The 23,788-nt window shown below is 36.4% G+C and overlaps 1 protein-coding gene across 1 annotated transcript in view; it reads left to right on the top strand.

The window, feature by feature from the left end:
• Window positions 1-22,827, top strand: part of ryr1a (ryanodine receptor 1a (skeletal)) — a 78,091-nt gene extending 55,264 nt beyond the window's left edge. The window contains 25 exon segments of the mRNA XM_052117077.1: window positions 1,188-1,287; window positions 1,397-1,476; window positions 1,567-1,643; window positions 1,817-1,890; window positions 5,363-5,443; window positions 5,716-5,804; window positions 5,904-6,032; window positions 6,345-6,449; window positions 13,996-14,077; window positions 14,194-15,491; window positions 16,939-17,009; window positions 17,244-17,412; window positions 17,509-17,595; window positions 17,814-18,068; window positions 18,220-18,350; window positions 18,608-18,650; window positions 18,733-18,869; window positions 18,999-19,059; window positions 19,178-19,324; window positions 19,481-19,615; window positions 19,747-19,903; window positions 20,253-20,317; window positions 20,461-20,561; window positions 20,672-20,723; window positions 21,448-22,827. Coding sequence (XP_051973037.1) covers window positions 1,188-1,287; window positions 1,397-1,476; window positions 1,567-1,643; window positions 1,817-1,890; window positions 5,363-5,443; window positions 5,716-5,804; window positions 5,904-6,032; window positions 6,345-6,449; window positions 13,996-14,077; window positions 14,194-15,491; window positions 16,939-17,009; window positions 17,244-17,412; window positions 17,509-17,595; window positions 17,814-18,068; window positions 18,220-18,350; window positions 18,608-18,650; window positions 18,733-18,869; window positions 18,999-19,059; window positions 19,178-19,324; window positions 19,481-19,615; window positions 19,747-19,903; window positions 20,253-20,317; window positions 20,461-20,561; window positions 20,672-20,723; window positions 21,448-21,543 — 3,822 coding nt within the window. The 3' untranslated portion in view covers window positions 21,544-22,827.
• Window positions 22,828-23,788: the final 961 nt, after the last annotated feature.

Below are 23,788 nucleotides of genomic sequence, written 5' to 3'. Positions count from 1 at the left end.
CCATGCCTTCCTCAAACTTGTTAATAGCTATAATCATAATCACATTTGAACAATAATAGCTAAATGCAAGCATGTTAAGACTGTTTAATGTTTGTATTAAAAATATATTTAGACATATTTAAACAATAAATAAGAATTAAGCTATTGCTGCTTACATTCTCCTATTGTGATGGATGGAACTGTGTATTTACAAGTTTGCCAATATTAGAATAAAAGGGATACTTACCCAAAAATATAAAATTCTCTCACCATTTACTCGCCCTCATGACATTCCAGATGTTTATGACTTTATTCTTCTGCTGAACACAAAGATTTTTTTGAAGAATATCTCAGCTCTGTAGGTCTATACAATGCAAGTGAATGGTGGACAGAACTTTGAAGGTACAAAAAGTATATAAAGGCAGAAAAAGTAATCCATACAACTCCAGTGGTAAAATTAATTTCATCAGAAGCGATATGATAGGTGTCGGTGAGAAACAGATCAATATTTAAGTACTTTTTTTTTACTATAAATCACCAATTTCACTTTCACATTCTTTCGTTTATTTTATTTTTTGCGATTTCCCATTCGTTTTGCATATTGCCACCTACTGGTCAGGGAATAGAATTTGAAAAATGCTAAGTAGATTAAATTAATATTGTAGAATACTAATTTGCCATCTCTTCATGGTGCCTGCATGACAGCTAATTAGACACAAACTTTCTGAAAATAGAAACGGTTTGAAATCCCAAGATAATGATAATTTGGCACTTAAATGTCTCTTTAAGTGGTGCCTTTAATATGAAGTTTCTATGGTCAATAAATTACTTAGACATGGAACATTGAGTAGCCCGTGTCGAATAGGTAAAATTATGAAATTTTTCATAATGAGAATTACATTTACAGTATTTTGAGGTCACTCGCACGCACAACAGTTTGGAAACCGCTTGAGTTTCGCCATTCATGGGACAGTGAAGACTAAAGACCATCTTCAATAGCACATACTGTTATCGCTAACAATTAATAACTGTTCAAAATAGAATAATAGCTTAAACTACATCGAAATACAGAGAAAGAGGTTTGAACTTTTATAGTTAGGCTTCTGTAGCTGAAAAACTGGAAAAGGTTTATTAGCAGAAATATTTGTGAGAAGAGGGGTTAGTCAAGGCTGTTAGACAGTTGATTTTCTCCATGTTTAACCTTACAGGAAAAAGAGATGGAAAAGCAGAGACTCCTTTACCAGCAGTCACGTCTACACAACCGTGGGGCTGCTGAGATGGTCCTACAGATGATTAGTGCCTGCAAGGGTACATTGCTCAACTATCAAAACACTGTTGTATAACTTCTGAATCTTAGTTTTTCCAAATAATTAGACAAGTTCTACATGCTAAAACACATATTTCTCTCTTTATACAGGTGAGACAGGTTGTATGGTCTCATCCACCCTAAAGCTTGGTATTTCTATTCTAAATGGAGGGAACTGTGAAGTCCAACAGGTTAGTTGAGAGTCCTGTGCAAGAGACAAGGCAGAAAATTAGACAATAAGCAAGTGCTTAGCTTTAATGGGGCTGGTTATTTGGTTGCAGAAAATGCTGGAGTACCTAAAAGACAAGAAAGATGTTGGCTTTTTCCTCAGTGTCCAGGCACTAATGCAGACCTGCAGGTATATTGTCGTCACCCTATATAATGACTAATAATAAAATACCTGGCTTACCCTTCTTTGATCAATATGCAGTACTTACAATTTAAATGAGAACCTTGTTCTCAATACCAGCTCACATGCACACCAGTTAAGAGATTAAAAAAATTAGTGTCTGTGCGTCTTGGTTTTTGCAGTGTTTTGGACCTGAATGCCTTTGAGAGGCAGAATAAAGCAGAGGGTCTAGGTATGGTGTCAGAGGAGGGAACAAGTAAGTAACATACACACTTCCAATGTTAACCCACGCATGGAATACAGTAAGAGTAAAATAAGTATATAATCATAGAGAATAGTAATATATCTTCAAGAGGAAGATGATTATAAATCAACATGGAAAGCTCTGAAAATCATTTAAGCTCTATAATAGGAAATTCATATATTCATACAAACATATAAAAATGTTTGAAAGTATAGAGTGCATAGATTGTAGCCATTTGTAAGAGTGTGGAGTTCAGTTTCTCATGTCGGCTCCAAAAAGGACAAAATGAAATATGGGATCCTAAAATACAGTCATCCATCTGTAATCATACATGTTCGGTCATCCTAACATGGAAATGCACATCATTGGTTGACCGAATTTATCAATGGAATAAATTCAATGTAATAATACTGTCATGCACTCTTACCATTTGTCTCCAAATGTCTACAGATAATCTAGTCTAATAATATGTAAATAAACAGATTATTCTTCATGTGAATGAGCTGATGAATAATAGCCATGAATAATTGCCTTTTCACTCCATGTCGTCTGTTTGCCCTCAACTTACCATCCCTCTTCTTCCATGACTATACTCTTCCCCTCCCTCTCTTTTCATCCTTCCTTTCCTTCACGGGCCTCAGACATGAAGCTAGAACGGGGTAAATAATGCCTCTGTCCGTCTATTTTTCATTTCTCTCTCCCTGTCATTCCTCTCTGTCCCTTTATCTCTTTGATTTGGAGTACTGTACTGTATATGTAGCTTTACTAGTTTATCACTCAAGGTTTTACAAAAACGACTTTCAGTCACACTATAAGAGTAGTTTGCAATATACTGTATATTTGTAAGAGCACATGGACACTTGATGTTATTCGCACAGACAATGTGACTGAAGTGTGTTTTTGGTTGCTGCTTTGAGTGTTGCAACACAGATCTACTGTAACTCTAGAACTCTGGCGTTTGGCTTAGAAAATTTGAAAATACTCCATTATGTTATTTATTTGATGTATCATATTGTTATGTTTTGTATTAATGAAATTTCCTTTGATTTATTTATAAAGATCAGCTCATTAAAATTGTTTTTGTACATTTAACAGATTTTTTAACCTATTTATGACAACACTAAAAATGTTTTTTTTTACAGTAAAAGAATACTTGTTTTGTTTCTAACAAAAAGCATATACAGTTGCAAGTGTGTGAACCCTTTGGAATTAGCTGTTTTTTCTGCATTAATTGGTCATAAACTGTGATCTCATCTTTATTAAAATCAAAAGTATAGACAAAGCACAATGTGCTTAAGCTAACAACACACAAACAATTATATTATATTATGTAAAGTCTTTATTGAACACATCACATTAAACATCCACAGAGCTGTGGAAAATGTAAGTGAACCCCTAGTCTAAAGATGTCAACAAAAGCTAATTAGAGTCAGGAGTTGGAAAACCTGGCATCCAATTAATGAAACAAGATTGGAGGTGTGGGGTAGAGCTACTTTGACTTATAAAAAGCACTCAAACATTTTGAGTTTGCTATTCACAAGAAGCATCTGCTGACGTAGACTATGCCTTGCAAAAAAAGAAAGAATTGTTGCTTGCATAAAGCTGGAAAGGGTTAAAAATTTATCTTGAAGAGCTTAGATTTTCATCTGTCCACAGTTAGACAAATTATCTATAAATAGACAAATTATCTATAAATGGATGGCTACTCTCCCTAGAAGTGACTGTCCAGCCAAGATAACTCAAAGGGTACATTGTAAAATGCTCAATGAGGTAAAAAAAAGAACCCTAGAGTGATAGCTAAAGGCTTGAAGGAATAATTGGAACTGGTTATCATCTCTGTTCATGAGTCTACTGTATGGAAATCATTACACAGCAATGAACACCACCAAGGAAACTAAGGTTGAAATGTTTGGGAAGAACACACAGCACTACGTATTGTGTAAAATGGGCACCGCATACCAGCATGAAATCATCCCAACTGTGAAGTACGGTGGAATGAGCATCATGATTTGGGGCCTGGACCACTTGCCATCATTGAGGGAAAAAATTATTCCAAAGTTTACCAAGATATCCTACAGGATAATGTCAGGGTGGCTGTGCACCAGTTGAAGCTCAGTAGAAGTTGAGTGATGCAACAGTACAATGAACCTGAAAATTGAAGTAAATTCACTACAGAAAATCCACTTTTTACAGTAGCTCTGAGAGAGCCCAGACTGAGACCCAATAGAGATGCTGTGGAATGACCTCAAGAGAGCTATTCATACCAGATATCCTAAGAATATGGCTGAGCTGAAGCAGATCTGTTATGAAGAATTCTCCCAAATTCCTTCTGAACATTGTGCAGGTCTAATCCGCAGCTACCGGAAACTCTTGGTTGAGGTTATTGCTGCCAAAGGAGGATTGACCAGTTATGGAATCCAGGGGATCTCTTACCTTTTCCAAAGCAATGTGAATGTTTAATGAGATTTGTTTGAAAAAGACATGAAATATTATAATGGTTTGCATGTTAGCTTAAGCACATTTGTTTAAACTTGTGACACTGATGAAGATAAGATCACATTTTATGACCAATTATTGCAGAAAACCAGCTAATTCCAAAGGGTTCACATACTATTTCTTGCCACTGTAATAAATTGATTCAAATCCAATCTAACCGTGTCTTGGCTTCTAGATTAGTCAATTTGCATCTAATATGCCCTCCAATATTTACCTCAGCTAAGACATTGCCCTAAGTTCATAATTATTCCATTCATTAATCATTCATTATTGCTAAAATCTAAAGATGGTTGGCTATTATAGAATTACCCAACAAATGTGATGCACTGATATTATCTTCCACAGAAACTATTTGAAAACTTCTCAGATCCATGGCAAAACTTTAATTTTCCTTGAATTTAGCTTTGTCTATACTCCTTCCCATCCCTTCCCCAACACAGCTGAGGTTTAGGATTGCAGAAGGTCTGTCCTGCCTGAAGTATTGCCTGTGTTAGGGCTTTACGTTGTAATTAATCCCCCTCTGTTTTTGAGCTACAATATTTATGTGATTATATTCTGTATCAGCGTTCTTTTATCTGTTTGTATATGCACACAGTAATTTGTTTGTGTATTCTGTATGTGTAAGTTTATGTGTTATGTTATTTGGGTAAATTTATCCTGTGATGTGTGAAAGTGTCTCATTTTGTGTTGCAGTAGTTCAAATTGAGTTTGATTTAGAAGTCAAAGAGCACTAAAGAAAACCTGCGTATCTCTTGCAGAAAGGATCGAAAATTAGCAGTTTGCACTAACATTATAACATAAGATATTTGTTTTTCTCTCAGCCATCTGATCTCTCTCTTTCCAACTTTCCCTCTTATGCTTCTCTATTTCTGCTTTTGCCTTGTTGTTCTAATCAGACTGCCCTGCCATTAAACCTGTGATTGATGTCTCAAATGAGTTGTTCATCTTTGTGTGATACGTTTCCTTCTGTTTGCTTCCCTTCACTTAGGTGAGAAGGTGATGGCTGATGATGAGTTCACTTGTGACCTCTTCCGCTTCCTGCAGCTCCTTTGTGAGGGTCACAACAATGGTGGGTCCTGAATCTACATGTAAAATGCAGCAAATTTAAAAATGGTTTCTTTTGCAATGTAATTTACAATAATGTAAAATTTAAATTTGTGCCACACAGCAATTCCAGTAAAATCTCTGTACCTAATTACAACTGAAGTCCAACTTATAACCGAGTTTGTGTTCTAAACATTGCTTCAACCTGAAACATTTGGGAGTGGTGTAAATCTCAGACCCAGTGTCAAGGTTTTTGAGTTTTTGTGAGTCACTAACTGTGATTTTACTTCACTTTAGACTTCCAAAACTACCTCAGAACACAGACAGGCAGCACCACCACCATCAATATTATTATCTGCACAGTGGATTACCTGCTTAGACTACAGGTGTGGTCATTTGAACCTCAACATTGGTACTATAAACAATGTTCTCTGCACACTGATTATGAGTGTTTTATTTTCTCTTAACTCACATTTTTGTTCCAGGAGTCCATTAGTGATTTCTACTGGTATTACTCAGGAAAAGACATCATAGATGAACCAGGCAAGAGGAACTTCTCTAAAGCTATGGCTGTGGCCAAACAGGTCTTCAACAGCCTCACTGAGTATATCCAGGTGCAATTTAATTATTTCTTCGATTATGATATCTCATCCTTATTCTCAGTGCCTCAATCATTTATTGTGGTTGTGGCGGTTTTCCACAGGTAATATATTTTTTTCTAGCAAGCTGTCCATATCTTAAAAAACAAACAAAAAAACAGTTGTCTTTGCACACAATTATTGTTGAAGTAATGATAGTGATTGGTGAAACATTTCCCTTTCTTGTGATGCTACAATGTTTTCAGCACATTAATCTGACCTAAAACTGTCTTATCATGAACTATATTTAATATATTGTCATTTATTAAAGTTGTCAATTTGTCTCAGGGTCCCTGCACGGGAAACCAGCAGTCTCTGACCCACAGTAGGCTTTGGGATGCTGTTGTGGGCTTCCTTCATGTGTTTGCCCATATGATGATGAAACTGGCTCAGGTAACTCATATTATCTAAATTGTATTCCTATCTTTTTACATTGTACACCAAATGAACCAATCAAATTAGCATTGTGTTCATTAGTGAATGTGAATATGAATATGTGTGTGAATAGATTAGTTTTAAAGGGGTCATGACATGAGGAATCCAATTGTCCTTGATATTTTGACATATACTATAAGAGGTCATTCTACTATAAAACATACTGTAAATTTCAGAACTCAAAGCTTAATCCCCAATGCAATAAACAAATTTATTGAAACCAAGCTGCAAAAACACCTCATTCTCTTCTTCTGCGACTACCCTACACCACTATGGTGCCCATTAATTAATGACTGCCTCTACAGCAAAAAAGGTCTTTGTCCATTTTGATGCATTCCCGGCTTCAGTCCAAGATGATACTGTATGTGTGTGCATCTTCATTGTGCTTTGGTATAGTATAGTCATAATACGATTAAAGCTTTACATAGGAACTGTTATTGAAGGACGGGGCAGTTAAAAACACTTTTGACCCAATCGCATTCATTCATTCATGAATATATGTCAAAACTATTTGATAGTTAATTGCACTGTTGGGCTTGATTGAACAGTTTAATATATTCGGATGCAATGTGTTGAATGTGTGTTACATTGGCAGCCAAATGTTTGGAATAATATACAGTTGTGTATACTCAATGTATAGTCAGGACATTAATAACATGACAAATGACTATTAAATTTGAAGAAATAAACTACTTCAAAGAGTTCTCATCAAAAAAATCCTCCATGTGCAGCAATGACAGCTTTGCAGATCCTCTGAATTCTAGCTGTCTGTCCAGATACTGTGACATTTCACCCCACATTTCCTGTTGCACTTGCCATAGATGTGGCTGTCTTGTTGGGCTCTTCTCATGCACCATAAAGCCTAACTGATCCCACAAAAGCTAAATGGGGTTAAGATCCATAACACTCTTTTCCAATTATCCGTTGGCCAATGTCTGTTTTTTGCCCACTTTTTCTTTTTGTTTTTCTGTTTCAAAAGTGGCTTTTCCTTTGCAATTCTTCCCATAAGGCCTGCTCCCCTGAGTCTTCTCTTTACTGTTGTTCATGAAACTGTTGTTGAGCGGCTATAATTCAATGAAGCTGTCAGCTGAGGACATGTAAAGCATCTATTTCTCAAACTAGAGGCTCTGATGTACTTATCCTCTTGTTTAGTTGTACATCTGGCCTTCCTCATCTCTTTCTGTCCTTGTTAGAGCCAGTTGTCCTTTGTCTTTGAAGACTGTATACACCTTTGTTTGAAATCTTTTTTGGCAATTTCAAGCATTGCATAGCTTTCATTCATCAAAACAATGATTGACTGATGAGTTTCTAGAGAAAGTTGTTTCTGAATATTGACCTTAAGGCATACCAGTCTAGTGCATACTGTGGCAACTCAAAAACAAACACAATGTTAAGCTTCATTTCATGAATTGAATAGCTTTCAACTGTGTTTGATGTAATGGCAAGTGATTTTCTTGTATCAAATTAGCAATTAGCTTGATTACTCAAGGATAAGGCGTTGGAGTGATGGCTGATGGAAGGGGGCAGTGGTGGCTCAGTGGTTGAGGCTCAGGGTTACTGACCAGAAGGTCAGGGGTTCAAGCCCCAGCACCACAAAGATGCCACTGTTGTGTCCTTGAGCAAGGCACTTAACTCCAGGTTGCTCCGGGGGGATTGTCCCTGTAATAAGTGCACTGTAAGTCGCTTTGGATAAAAGCGTCTGCCAAATGTGTAAATGTAAATGTAAATGGGGCCTGTCTAGATTTGATAAAAAATTACTTTTTTCAAATAGTGATGGTGCTGTTTTTTACAGCAGTAATATCCTGACTTTACTTTGTGATCAGTTGAATGCCAATTTGGTTAAAGTAACAATTTTCTTCTGAAACTGCAAAATCTGGACATTATTCCAAACTTTTGGCCACCAGTGTATGTTTAAAGTCTGAAATTTAGTTTTGTACAGTTGTGGAGCAGGTTCATTCTCTTCCGATTTGGTTTCAAGAATGGTTGTATTCGAGGGGCTGCATGATGTTAACCAATCATAACAATGGGTGTTATGAGGCCTGAGGCCAAAACCGAGCGTTTCAGACAGAGGGCCAGAGACGGGGTGGAAAAAGATCATATATTACTAAATTATGATTATGAATTTAGTGCACACAAAAAACTAACTTTATTGACATTATCAGTGGACCTCAGGGAATATAATAAAATGTTATATATATATAAAAAAAAAGAAAGAAAAAAAGAGTATGTCATGATCCCTTTAAAGCTAGCACATGCATGCACAATTGAAATGTTTTTATCTTATAATAAGTTTTCTTAGTGTTTCTTTCTAAAAGTACAGCTAAATACTTCTTGTACATCAAATCATATTGAGCAGCTAGTACAAAATATGTTTAATTTCTACTAAAAGGGCTTATTTACAGTTACAAAGGAAATGCATTAAAATAAAACTTCTATTTATTTGCTCACTTATAACTGATCTTAATGATTTGATTAGATGCTTTTAAGGAAATAAATTGTGCTAAATGTAAAACAAGTTACATTCCTTTTTTCAAACTACAAGTGTGTTGGAATGTAATATTGTTTTAACTCTGAATTCTGTACTGATTATACTGAATTAAACTGTTTTTCACATGGCCTGTGCAGGGAAGAGTATGTATCATTCTATTTATCTATTGAAGTGGTTGGATTTGAGTTTTTCCCCATTATGTTCCAGATTCCCAGATTCTGGCTGTTTGAACACATGACTGTAAAAAATAGAACCAGACAATTATTCTATTTATTTATTTATTACACAGTTCTCTGGAATACTTGATTCTGATTGGTCAGTTGCTTTACGTTGTGGTTTTATTTTTGTGATTTTACATTATCCCTTACACATTTTACCCTAAGTATTTATCATATACTTAGGTATAGTATAGTAATGCATAAGTATACACATGAAAGGTAGTATTACTGTTGATTTGTAAAAGAAAAAAGGTAGTTTTAGTTTGACAGCACTTTCCCCTCAAGATTACTGCTTAATAATTGCAAGTAAGTGAGTCAAACAGCCTAAAAAAAATGTATGGCAGCTAACATTACCCAGAAAGACCATGTGTTCCCAACTTTGTGAATTTGCTGTAAGAGATTTTTGTCATTGTTTTACATTTCTACTCTTGGTGTGGTGTTTAACTTTTGTTCAAGTGATCTGGTTATCACTTGCGTGTGTTTCTATTTCTAATCATTAACACCTGTTGTTCTTGTTGCTGCATGCAATAACCTGCTTTTAAATCTTATACTGTGCGGTCTACTGATATACCATCAATATTAATATTACAACCCCAACTCTGAAAAAGTTGGGACCGTATAAAAAATGCTAATAAAAACAAAAAGGAGTGATTTGTAAATTATATTCCCCCTTTGCTATACTGAAAGCACTACAACTAAACATTATATGATGTATTACCTTGTGAATTTAAAATTGTTTTTTTTGGGACAGTCCAGTGTTTACCACTGTGAAACCGCCATTTCTTCTAATAACACTTATTAAGCATTTAGGCACTGCAGACACATGTTTAAGTTTAAAAAGTGGAATTTTCCCCCATTCATCCATTATGCAGGTCTTCAGCTGCACAATTGCATGGGGTCTTCGTTGCCATATTGTGCACTTCATAATGCACCACACATTATCAGTTGGAGATGGTCAGGACTGCATGCAGGCCAATCTAGAACAGTATGTGGTTTAAGTTGTCCTGCTGAAAATTCCAGGATGTCCCTGGAAAAGATGGTGCTCGATGGCAGTATATGTTGCTCCATAATTTTACAAATCTGTCTGCATTAATTGTGCCCTCAAAAATATGTGAGTTATCCATGCTATGGGCACTGACACACCCCTGACCCATACAGACACTGGCTTTTGGATCTGAGGCTGATAACAGTTTGGATTGTTCTTTTCCTCTTTGGTCTGGTTCCTTGATCCTTGCTCTCGAAGGACTAGGCCATTTTTGGAGGCTCTTTATATGCATGACACAATTGCCTCACTTGTTTAACATCTCCTGTTTCACATTGCCTGGTTATTTTAACTTGTCAAATTGTTATTAGTCTTAAATTGACCATCTCAACTTTTTTTGAGCGGGTTGCAATCATCTGTTTTGAAATTTCTGTACATAAAAAACAAACAAACAATGAAATTCACAAGGTAAAACATAATATAATGTTTAGTTGTAATACTTTCAATATAGCAAAGGGTGAACATAATTTACAAATTACAAATTTTTTCACATTTCACATTCACATTTTTTAGCATTTTTCATACTGCCCCATCTTTTTCGGAATTGGGGTTTTAATACCTTATTTCTAAAATTTATTTTTCTTATTTATTTTATTCCTAAATATTTCTACAAACACATCTGCTGTATGAGATTATATGAGATTTATTTTCTGTTAAGAATAAAAAATCAGCTTTATAATTATGGAATATTAAGTGGGGTCCAAATCATCTGAGATCTTAGATTTTTCTTTTGTGTGTTTTAAAAAAAAAAAAAAAAAATTTAAACCTGAAAATAAATAAAAAGTTGTAATATTAAAAAAAAATTAAAACAATGAAAATGTATGACGTAAAATTAATAAGAAATGTTTATAATTCTGCAAAAGGTCACTTTAAGGTCTCTTATCAAATGCATCACATTTGCTACATTGACCATGCTGTTGTTGTTTTTTTAGATGAATTTATTTTTTATTGATTCTTATATTAACGAATAAAAGCAAAAAAATTTACAAACTGAATCAATACTTAACCCCCCACCTCCAAATCCCCAACCCCACCCACAAGAACACCCCAGTGTTTCCACATGATTATAGACACACAAAAACAAATATTAATAAATAAATAAATAAAATATAATAATCACACACATAACATTTACACTTCTCTCTCTACTTTCCTCCCCAAGAGCCCTCCAAAAATGCCAGATATTTGCCCCACTTTCCCACAAACAAGTCCAAATTACCCAATCCTCTAGATACCCCTTCTTCAAAATCTGCCACTCTCCCCATCTCTGCACATAACTCCGGAAATTATGGTGCTCTGTCCCACTTCCAGCCCCTTAAAATAATTTTTGCCAATCATAACACTTGTCAGAACCCAATTTTTTATAAATTTGTCACCCAAATTTATGACCACCCCATAGCTCAAAATACAAATCTGGGGCAAAGTAAATCTTGAGTCCCCAAAACTTCCCACAAATAACTAAACCCTCAACCAAAAATGTAATCTTAACACCCCCAAAAGACATGCGATGTGTCTCCAACTTCTGATTGGCATCGCCAGCAGGAGGGTGTGTCTTTAAGACCAAGCCTATATAATCTAGAGGGGGTCCAATAAAATCTACGTGAAATCATAAATTGCATCTCTAGATGCAGACTTGAAGTTTTTTAGAATCCTAGTCCACACTCCATCCTTCAATACCAAATTAAAATCTTTCTCCCATAATCTCCTGATAGAAGTTAAAGCTCCATCCCCCAGACTCTGAATTAGCAGGGAGTAATACACTGATGCCTCATGATCTATTCCAAAAGCAGCAATCACCTCTCCCAAAGTACCTGCCGCCTTAGGAGGGTGTGTGCTACTCCCAAAAACAGTACAGAGCATGTGTCACAGCTGTAAATACCTATAAAACAGATCTGGGAATACCAAAATGATGACCCAAATTCTCAAAAGATCTCAACACTTCACTCTCATAAAGGTCACCGAGTGTAGTAATCGCCCTCACAATCCACTCTGACCAACAGAAAGAGGACTTGTTGATGCATACTGGGTGGTTCAGCCATATGCTTGTGTTAACATTTAAATAAATGTCCGAATTAAATACTCTGGCCACTCTTGTCCAAATCACATGCAAATGTGAAATAACAGGGTGTGACTTTACTTCTCCGGTTAGTTTGACAAAAAGGCTTTGCAATGGCGAAATAGGGGTAAGGACTTCCTTTTCAAGAGAAAACCAGGCAGAGGCTCTTTCAGGTGGAAGCGACCAATGAGTCAAATGTCTGAGACTGAACGCATAATAATAAAACTAAATCTTGAGAAGGCCTAGCCCACCTTTGTCAATTGTCCTATGTAATTTGATGAAATGTAGTCTTGGACGTTTACCATTCCAAATGAAGGACTTCGCTATGCTATCGAATTTCTTGAAATAAGAGAGGGGGTCATCTACAGGGAGTGAATGTAGCAGCTAGTTGAATTTTGGAATACTATTAATTTTAATAACATTAACCTTCCCAATCATTGATAAATTGAATGAAGCCCACCTGTCCACATCGTTCAAACCTTTTTATTAAAGGGTCAAAATTAACTCTAACTAAATCATACACATTTGCTGGGAATAAAATATCCAAACTTTTAATGCCCTGTTTGGGCCACTGGAAGGTGACCGGCTGGAAGGCCATTACTGGACAGTACGCTGTCAGAGCCAAAGCTTCGGATTTAGACCAATTGACTTTGTATCCTGAGAACTTGGAAAAGGATTGAATAAATCTGTGGAGACAAGGCATAGATCTAGTAGGTTAGGAAACATAATAAAATATAATCTGCATAAAGCAGAAGCTTATGAGCCACACCTCCCGCAACCACCCCTGGAAATTCATCTTTCTCATCATTCTTCTCGCGGCTGCTAAAGGTTGCAGGGCAAGACCAACAATAATGGGGAAAGAAGGCAACCCTGCTGAGTGCCCCTATTCAGAGAAAAATAATCTGAAATTAACCCATTTTTTTGTACTACTGCTTCAGGGTGTCAATAAAATAACTTAATCCAACCAATAAATGTACTCCCGAACCCATACATTTCCAAAATCTTAAAAAGATAATCCCATTCTACCATATCAAACACCTTTTCGGCGTCAAGTGAGATGGCAGCGACCGGAGACTGATCATTCACGACTGACCACATGATATTGATGAAATGCCTAATGTTATCAGAAGAGCTACGGCCCCAAATAAACCCCACCTGATCTACAGGTATAAGAGGTGTCATAACTTGATTTAATCGGTTAGCCAAAATGTTTACATCTAGCTGGATCAGGGAAATCAGATAGTAGCTTTTACCCTCACTAGGATCTTTGTCCTTATTAAGAATCAGACTGATCCAGGCTTGTGTCATGGTTGGGGGAAGCTTTCCATTCTTTAATGATTCCATATAAACAAAAGTGGAGCCAGTTCTGTAGCATAAGATCTACAAAATTCAGTGGCAGAACCATCTGGCCTTTTTTTGCAAACTTGTTGATTCTATGCCAGCTTGAGTGCATGCCGTCATTAAAGCTAATCAGGCACATACTAAATACTAAGAAATTCTGAAAATTTTCAGTTAAAATTGTTATGCTCATAATATAATGTGTAATTATATTCTAATTTAATTAGAGAAGTATAGGCATTTTCACTAGTGGTCTCAGAATTTTGGACCCCATGTTATATATATAAGTAATTTTTGTAGCATGATCTAGGTATGTGTTATTAGTTATGGCACAGGTAGTATGTCATTTTGTTTTCATTTAGGATTCCAGTCAGATTGGACTCCTAAAGGAGCTTTTGGACCTTCAGAAAGATATGGTTGTCATGCTGCTGTCTCTGTTGGAGGGTATGAATAAAATCTCGCATTTACCTTCATCAGGTTTACATTATTTTCAGTGGTATGTAAACTAAGGTGTGTGTTCTATATCTAATTATTGTAATTTGATGTTCTGTGTTTGACAGGTAATGTTGTAAATGGTACAATTGCTCGCCAAATGGTGGACATGCTGGTGGAATCTTCTAGTAATGTAGAAATGATCCTTAAATTCTTCGACATGTTCCTCAAGCTGAAGGACATTGTCGCGTCTGACGCATTCCGTGACTATGTGACTGACCCCAGGGGTCTTATTTCCAAGAAAGACTTCCAGAAAGCTATGGACAGTCAAAAACAGTACACACCTTCAGAGATCCAGTTTCTGTTGTCCTGCTCAGAGGCAGATGAGAATGAGATGATTAATTACGAGGAGTTCGCCAGCCGCTTCCAAGAGCCAGCAAAAGATATTGGGTTTAATATTGCTGTGCTGCTCACCAACCTCTCTGAACATGTCCCTCATGATACCAGGTTACAGAACTTCCTTGAACAGGCTGAGAGCGTTCTTAACTATTTCCGCCCATTTTTGGGTCGTATTGAGATCATGGGTGCCAGCAGGAAGATTGAGAGAATTTACTTTGAGATCAGTGAGGTGAACCGTAAACAATGGGAGATGCCTCAGGTGAAAGAGTCCAAGCGGCAGTTCATATTTGATGTGGTCAACGAGGGTGGTGAGTCAGAGAAAATGGAGCTTTTTGTTAACTTCTGCGAGGACACCATCTTCGAGATGAATATTGCGTCACAAATTTCAGAGCAGGACGAGGAAGAGAAGGAAGAGGATGATAATGAAGAACCTGAAGGAGGAGATGGAGGTGGCAGCGATGAAGATGGTGGTGGAGAGGAGGGCCAACCAGAATCAAGCTCTGCCTTTGCCGATTTCATCAAAAGCGTTATGAATTTTCTAGGCCTGTTCAATTTTCGTAATATTCGCAGGCAGTACCGTAGGCTCAGGAAGATGACTATCAAGGAAATCGTTGTTGGCCTCGCTAACTTCCTCTGGACCATCCTTATGGGCATCCTCCATTTCATCTACAGTGTGTGTAAAGGTTTCTTCTTACTTATCTGGCAAACACTTTTTGGAGGTGGTTTAGTTGAAGGGGCCAAGAACATCACGGTGACAGAGATACTGGCCAGCATGCCGGATCCCACACAGGATGAGGTGCACGGAGACCTACCTGGTGAACCGAGGGGTGGAGAAGAGCAGGAAATGGGAGGCATAACTGACTCAATGGATGCAGGGGGTGGAGAGGAGGAGGATGAGGACATCCAAGAAAAAGATGGTGGGAAGATTCCTGGTATTGATACACCTGGTGGACTTGGCGATATGGGTGACACAACTCCTGTTGAACCTCCTACTCCTGAGGGCACTCCTTTAATAAAGAGGAAAATGGTACTGTTTTTATTGGGCTGTCTAGCTTTCTAAAGAGCTCCTGTGCTAACACACTTGACAAATTCTATGACGATTGATTATTTAGACTTTTTAGCTGCCAGTCAGCTTAAAGCAAGGGCACTCATTACGTCGACCGTGATAAACCAGTTGATTGCAAGACAACCACTGGTCGATCTTGTTAACAGGTCAATAAATAGTAAGAGAGAGAAACTACAAAAACCATTAGAATCTACTATTTATTTCCTTGTTTTGGCTCTGCTACGCTCAGATTTCCAAACATAGGATGGCAGGGGAAGACGCTTTCATATTAATAAGGAAAGCTCTTCCTGATTGGTTAGAGTTTGTCTTAAGGGTAGGGTTAGGGTTGTGTTATTGTTTCTTCAACCAATCAGGTAAAGCTTTCCTGATGAAAATTACTGAATAGTCCAGTCAGGTATGGCTTACATCACAAATATAAACAACTCTTCTCCTGCCATTCAACATTTTGGAAATTTGACCCTTGTATACTTGTCTTACTGATAAGGCGCTTCTTTTTGTTTGCATGCTTTTGTGCATGTTTCTGGTGAGACTACTCACAGTAATGTGGATACAGGCCTGTGTCCACCAAATAAACTTTAAAATGCCTGTCTTGGTGAGGTATTATTAGAAACTCAGATATGTCTGAAGTAATGTAAACACGGGGACAAAAAAAGTGGATTTGTTGAAAAACAAAAAAAACAAATACAATGTTAAGCTTCATTTAATGAACCAAATATCTTTCAACTGTGTTTGATGTAATAGATAGTGATTTTCTAGTACCAAACTACTAATTTTGTTTGATAACTCAAGGATAAGGTTTTGGAGTGATGGCTGCTGGAAATGGGGCCTGTCTGCGACTTTTTTGTAAAATAGTGATGGTGCTGTTAATTACATCAGTAATATCCTGACTATACTTTGTGATCAGTTGAATGTCACTTTAGTGAATTAAAGTACCAATTTCCTTCCGAAACAGCAAAATCTGTACATTAATCCAAACTTTTGGCCGCCAGTGTATGTAGTATTTTTACATTTCATTGTCTACTCTTTTATTTCCAAATGCAAATAATTTCCAAATCCATTTAATTTTGGTATTGTGACAATAGTGCCTACAATGTATATTAAAATTGTGCATTGTAGATCTTACTAGATTATCAATGTGAAGAATGTAGATCTCATGTCATAGAACTGTGAGCACCCATGGCTTAAAGAGACAACTGTGAGCACCCCTGGCTTAACCCATCTTTCAAAGTGTTCAGTTCAGTTAAGTTTTAATTTCAGACATGAAATTATCACACCAGCTTATTCCTATAAGTTAGTTCTAATAAAATGTGAACAGGTTTCAAGCCTCTTTGTCAATGTTCTTCTAATGAAAGACTATTAATTATACATATGAAGGATGGTCCTTGTCTTTTTTTTATTTGTGCTGTAGCAGCCAGAAGAGGCAGGACCTGTGCAACCTCCTGCTATTGAAGAACCTCCTCCTGAGCCTGAGAAAGCAGAGTGAGTGTCTCTCATTCAGCTATTCTTTGGCTTAATGATTCTCCACTTATCTTTAAAGTTACTAAAGAGCTGTGCTTCTAAAACAATCATCGACACTTAAAAGACAAAATCGATTGCGTATTTGCTTGGTCTTGATGGGTGAAGGAAAAAAATTATATTGAGGAGTTTGTGTCAAATACTTTATTTGTTGTTGTTGTATTTACATTTTGATGCACCATCTTCCATGTGTAACAGCACTGAGAATGCTGAGAAGGCTGGTAAGGAAGTAGAGGCCAAGTCTGAAATGATAACAAAAGAACCAAAACTGGCGAAAGCCACCAAATCCAAGAAAGAGAAAAGGTCAGCCAGAGGAGCAGGATTTGAGCTCTGGAACGAGCTGGATGTGCAAAGAAATAAATTCATGGTAGGAGAAAAAGTGAATTTTCTACTTGGATCAATGGATTGATATTAGGTCTTTTTTTGTTTATTTTTTGCTAACCACTCCAATTTCCATCTTCAGAACTGTTTGTCTCGTAATTTCTACAACCTTCGTTTCCTGGCTCTGTTCATTGCCTTTGCCCTGAATTTTATTTTACTCTTCTACAAGGTCAGTAAAATGATTTTTTGTTGACTATGTTTTTCTATTTCAGTGTTTAGTTAATAGGTTTGTTTTGATGTTTGGACAACTTTTAATGTTTTGTGTGTTTAAATATTCTTAGAATAATGACATTCAGAAGACCTGGTGCCCTAACAAATTTGCTGTTTGCTTTTTTTATGTGTCTGTGTGGACTATTTATTCAGGCTCTGACTTTCTTATATCCACAGGTGTCAGATACTCCTCCCGATGTTGAAGAGTTTGAAGGTTCTGGGCTTTATGAAGGCTCTGGGCTGTTTGAAAGCTCTGGGGAGGAGATAGAGGGCTCTGGTGGAGAAGATGTAGGTGATGATGATGAGGAGGAAGGAACCGTTTACTTTTTCCTGGAAGAGAGTACCGGTTACATGCAGCCCACTCTGTCCTTCATAGCCATTCTGCACACAGTTATTGCATTCATTTCCATCATTGGATACAACTGCCTCAAGGTTTCAGCCACTAGATTTATGCCAATTGCTATTCATTGTGAACTTTGAACTTTTCCTTGGTTCAGGTTTCTTTTCTTTAATTCAAAACATGTTTGTTTACAAGAATGGCGGTTTTCTTTTTGCCATAAATCTTGATGTTTTGGTCTGTTAGATTCCACTGGTCATCTTTAAGAGAGAGAAGGAACTGGCGAGGAAGCTGGAGTTTGATGGTCTTTACATCACAGAGCAGCCAGAAGATGATGACATCAAGGGACAGTGGGACAGACTGGTGCTAAACACACCGTAAGTGCTGAGAAACAATCATATTTATGGACTCTAGATACAGGTCCATAGACTAAAACAAAACTTCAGATATTCATTTGTTTTCTTCAAGCCCTTCATATTGTGTTTGAGACATAGGTTCCTGGTGCATGTTACTTTTATTGGTGTTTGGATGGCATTGTATAGGATGCGCACTATAGGATGGAGTTCATTAGTTCAACCAGTTGTGGTAAATTTTCCATAACAACTGACACTAATACTTTTTATCATTGTTTTAGCTCCTTTCCCAACAACTACTGGGACAAATTTGTTAAGCGAAAGGTAAACAAACATTCTTCATGTGTTTAGGTTTAAAATAAGTGCATGGTATGATTTAATGTTATTCCTGGTCTCATTTGACAAGGTACTGGATAAATATGGAGATATTTATGGACGTGAGCGAATTGCTGAGCTGCTGGGTATGGACCTGGCATCTCTAGATGTCAGCAAACAACAGACGGACAAGAAACATGAAGAGCCAGACAACTCTATACTGGCATGGTATTAATGAACAGTGCCACTAAGCCATTGAATTAACATAATTCTGTGCCATTTTATTTAAGATATTACCTTTACTCTTGATTAATGACATTAAGAGTGTATTACCATTCGGTTTCCCTTTCTTTTCAGGCTCACTGCCATTGACATTAAATACCAGATCTGGAAATTTGGAGTTATTTTTACAGACAATGTAAGTAATTTGTTTTAAGTTACTAAGACATAATCTAAGACAGGCTGTTCAGGCAAAAAATAAGCTAAACTTATCTTCTGTGCTGTCATGTGTTGTGTACTTAATTCTCTGTTTCCAGACTTTCCTCTACCTGGTATGGTACACCGTGATGTCACTTCTGGGACATTACAACAATTTCTTCTATGCTTGTCACCTGCTGGACATCGCAATGAATGTCAAAACCCTCCGCACCATTCTTTCCTCAGTCACACACAACGGAAAACAGGTACAGTCAGACAAATGGCTAAACCAGCTCCCTACAAAGATTCAAAATTCTCAAAACAAAATTTTATGAGTTTGTGGAAGTTAATGTCTTACTGTAATGTGCGCTTTCTGAGCTTTAACTGCTTTTTCATTGGTTGACCCTATTCGATTCTTTCAGCTGATGATGACAGTGGGTTTGCTGGCCGTGGTTGTGTACCTCTACACTGTGGTGGCCTTCAACTTCTTCAGGAAGTTCTACAATAAAAGCGAGGATGAGGAAGAGCCAGACATGAAGTGTGACGACATGATGACAGTGAGTTTTTATCTGTTTGGTCACTTTGTTATAAGATCAATAAAAAAGCATATTTCTAACTGACCTGTATTCTCTAAAAAGTATGATCCTGTTGGAATAACAATGTTTGTGCATCTCTGTCTCTCTTTTAGTGTTATCTGTTCCACATGTATGTGGGTGTGCGGGCAGGTGGAGGTATAGGAGATGAGATTGAGGATCCAGCTGGTGATGAATATGAGCTCTATCGTGTGGTCTTCGACATCACCTTCTTCTTTTTTGTCATTGTCATCCTGCTCGCCATCATTCAGGGTAAGGCCCTCTTTATTATCTCTCTATTAAGTTTAGTCAACTTCTTAGGTTTCATATTTGTACCTAATTTTTTACTTATTGTTTTACTAGAGAAACTATATACTTTGTGCTTTCTTATAATAATTTATTTATCTGTTTTAAAAGCATGTTTTTTGTATTTCAGAGACATTATTGTTTCAAATAATTTTTAAATTTTCAAATTTAGCAGATTCACAACTGCTTAAGTGATGTAAAACTTAAGTTCCCATAGCAATGCTAAGACATCAGATTTGCATAGTAGAGATTTATGGGTGTCTATGAAATTAATTTTCTGGATTAGATTAAAATGCAACTCACTGTCTTTGTGCAGGTTTAATCATTGATGCCTTTGGTGAGCTGAGAGACCAGCAAGAACAAGTAAAAGAGGACATGGAGGTACTGACATATTTTCTGTCCATTAAAGTTTTTTTTTTTGTATTTTACATGATCAAAAACACAAACAAAATAAAATGTATATTGTGTAACTTATTATTTATGGGGGGGGTGTCTAATTTTTTCACCTTATGTCACCTATCCAGACCAAATGCTTTATATGTGGCATTGGGAGTGATTACTTTGATACAACTCCACATGGTTTTGAGACCCATACGCTGGAGGAACACAACTTGGCCAATTACATGTGAGTGATTCTGTTTTACCACACCTCTCTGATATAACACAATCTCTCTCTGTCAAGCACACGCACGCACACACACAGACAGACAACACTGATTTTTATTTCTTCACTAGGTTCTTTCTGATGTACTTAATAAACAAAGATGAAACTGAGCACACTGGGCAGGTAAGACTTTTAGCTGAATTTGTGACTAAGTTGTCATACAAAGCAAAGGGCATGCAGTGACATTGGGACTATAGTCATAAGAATTCAGAACAGCCTTAGAAATGATGTTTGAACAAGAAGTTTCTTTTCTGTGCTTGTCTACACTTTAGACCCTATGTGTGAGTTGCAAATTTACCATTATGATAATAATAGTATGGTATTATGTGCTATATATGCTCTTAATATATGTTCTATATATGGTCATTTCTAATATGTATAGTTTATATACATGCATATAATCTAATTATATATATATATATATATAAAATAAGAAAAAAAATCTATCTATATATGAAAAATCAAAGTAGCTGTTAAAACAATCAAAGTGTCTGGTAAAAATTAAAAAAAAGTTAATTTCATACCCTGAATGTAATGTGATTTTTCCACATTATATAGTTATACATTTAGATGTTCACACAATGTTCATAGGTCTTGATCACAATAGTCAAAATGTAATCTAAATGTTTAAAATATTAGATTTATTTTCTTCAAATTCAGTTTGAAATGAAACTTTTAATAGCTAAGTTAGCATAGTTCTTTATGGTTTATTATTTTGTTGGTTGAGGAAGACTTTGGCTGGCTTAATATCTAGTGCATGCACATGATCTGCAGAGTACTGTACTGTGTTGCAAAGCACAATAAATGATTATGTAGTCTGTATATATCTGTGTGTGTGTTTTAATAGGAGTCGTATGTGTGGAAGATGTACCAGGAGAGGTGCTGGGATTTCTTCCCTGCTGGAGACTGCTTCCGAAAACAATATGAAGATCAGTTAGGATAACACTGATAATGGACTTATAAACACATTAACACACTCTCTCACTCTCTTCCCCTCAAAAATACACAGTAAATTCATACAAACACTCTTATAACGGCATAAAGTTGTTTAAGTTACTGTTAGTATATAGATAGAAATTGTGCAAGTTCTTATATACTAATATCAGTACAATATATAGAATTGTTTTTCAAATTCAGTTTTTGTTTTCTTTTACTGTAGATTTGGGGAAATAAACTATTTATTTGGATTGCGTAGGTCTTTGTTGAAATGTTACCTTAATAGCAATCACCATTAACTGTCACATAAAAGTAAAATAATTACTCCAGTCTCTAGAGAGTAGTTGGAAAGATAAAACTTTGTAACTTTGACCTATAAATTATTTTTTTATTGATATATTGTACCGTTTTAACAAATGTAGTTACTCTAGCATCCTAAATCTTTTTTTTTCTTCATACATTTCAAATGTGATTATATTTTATATACTTGCAATTCATGATAAGCATCCACCCCTAACCAATTCAAGATCAATGCAGAATGCACAAACATTAGCTTCTACTGCAAACAAAGTAAGAAGAAACAAACATATACATTGTGATAAACTGTAGGTTGACTGCTTTATTATCTTTTTCTAAAATTATTGCAAAAGCATTGCATTTATTTAACCCCCCAAGACCCGGACAAGATTGCTGTGTGCATTTTCCATTTCTCTTCATGATTTGTAACTAGTATCACCTGATTACCATGCAAACAAACCGATTCTTAGAAAATTAAAGAGTTTGCCTAAAACGGATGTCCTCATATGGGGACAGTGGGTCTATGTTTTGGAATTTTTTAATGAATGCCTACCTATAGAAAATCACATTCGATAGTCTAATTAATCACATTTTAATCACAATGTTTTCTCTACTTTGGCAGCAAATTCTCAATGTTCTTTCTCTGCATTGTAAAACAAACAATTGTTAGCCAGTAGGATCCAGTACTGTAGCATTTGAAAAATCTGAAATAAGTATAATCAATTCGGAATCAAAGTAATGGTCAACATAGTCCAGTGGCTTCCAACTATGTTGAAATCAAAATTAATTTAATCAATTCTGAATCTATGTACTGTTCAGCATAGTCCAATGACTGCCAATCATGTCAATTAGTGCAAGATGTCAGCAGCTTGGAACTGAGCTCTTAACCTGAAGGAGTGAATGAACTTGCAAATAAAAGCTATAGGTAGATGTATTGCTGCATAATCAGTTAAAGGAATGGTTTGCCCAAAAATGAAAGTTCTCTCATGATTTACTCACTTTTAAGCCATCCCAGATGTGTATTTCTTTCCTTCTTCATCAGAACCGAAATTAAGATTTTTATAAGCACATTTCAGCTCTGTATGTCCATACAATACACGGTCCAAAAGTCATATTTAGGCAGCATAAATGTAATCCACACGAATCCAGTCGATCAATTAATGTTTTTTGAAGCAAATCGATAGAATTGTGTAAAAAATGAATAATCATTAAAACTTAAAAAAATGGCTTCCAGCAGTCGATGCGTCACAGAGCTGTTGCATGATGTAAGCGTGAAGTCGGAAGCACACGCTTTGTTTACAACAGAGGAACGAATGTCGTGTGAGAGTTCAGTCATTTCAAACAGCAGCTGGAAGCAATGATTTAAAGTTAAAAACGTTTTAATTATCTATTTGTTTCTTACATAAACCTATTGATTTGCTTCAGAAGACATTAATTGATCAGCTGTAGTCATGTGGATTACTTTTATGCTGCCTACATATGCCTTATGGACCGTCAAACAGCCAGCAGCAACATGGCACCCATTTACTTGCATTGTATGGACAAACAGAGCTGAAATCTGCTTATAAAAATCTTAATTTCGGTTCTGCTGAAGTAGTAGTCATACACATCTGGGATGGCTTAAAGGTGAGTAAATCATGACACAGCATAAAAGTACCTAACTGAAAAGATTATGCATGTTCAGGGTTGGGGAGTAATGGAATACACAGAGGTTAAATTGGGCCATAGCGCACCGGAGCGCAGCTCCGCCTCAGGTCCACAACACACCTTGCCGGAGCTCAGCTCGGTCTCCTTCAGCACCAAATATTGTTATTCCACTTGAATTATTTTTCATCTCCTGACTCGCAAATACATGGCATATGAGACTGAATAATTAGCAAGACTACACAGAGACACCCAGGCTACATGGAATTATCAGACGTCATAAATGCATTAATCTCTGGTTCAGAGATTCA

The sequence above is a fragment of the Xyrauchen texanus genome, chromosome 44 (assembly GCF_025860055.1).
Source record: "Xyrauchen texanus isolate HMW12.3.18 chromosome 44, RBS_HiC_50CHRs, whole genome shotgun sequence".
NCBI classification, from domain to species: domain Eukaryota; kingdom Metazoa; phylum Chordata; class Actinopteri; order Cypriniformes; family Catostomidae; genus Xyrauchen; species Xyrauchen texanus.
The sequence above is the reverse complement of the archived record's forward strand: the minus strand, read 5'-3'. Positions and strand labels throughout refer to the sequence as shown.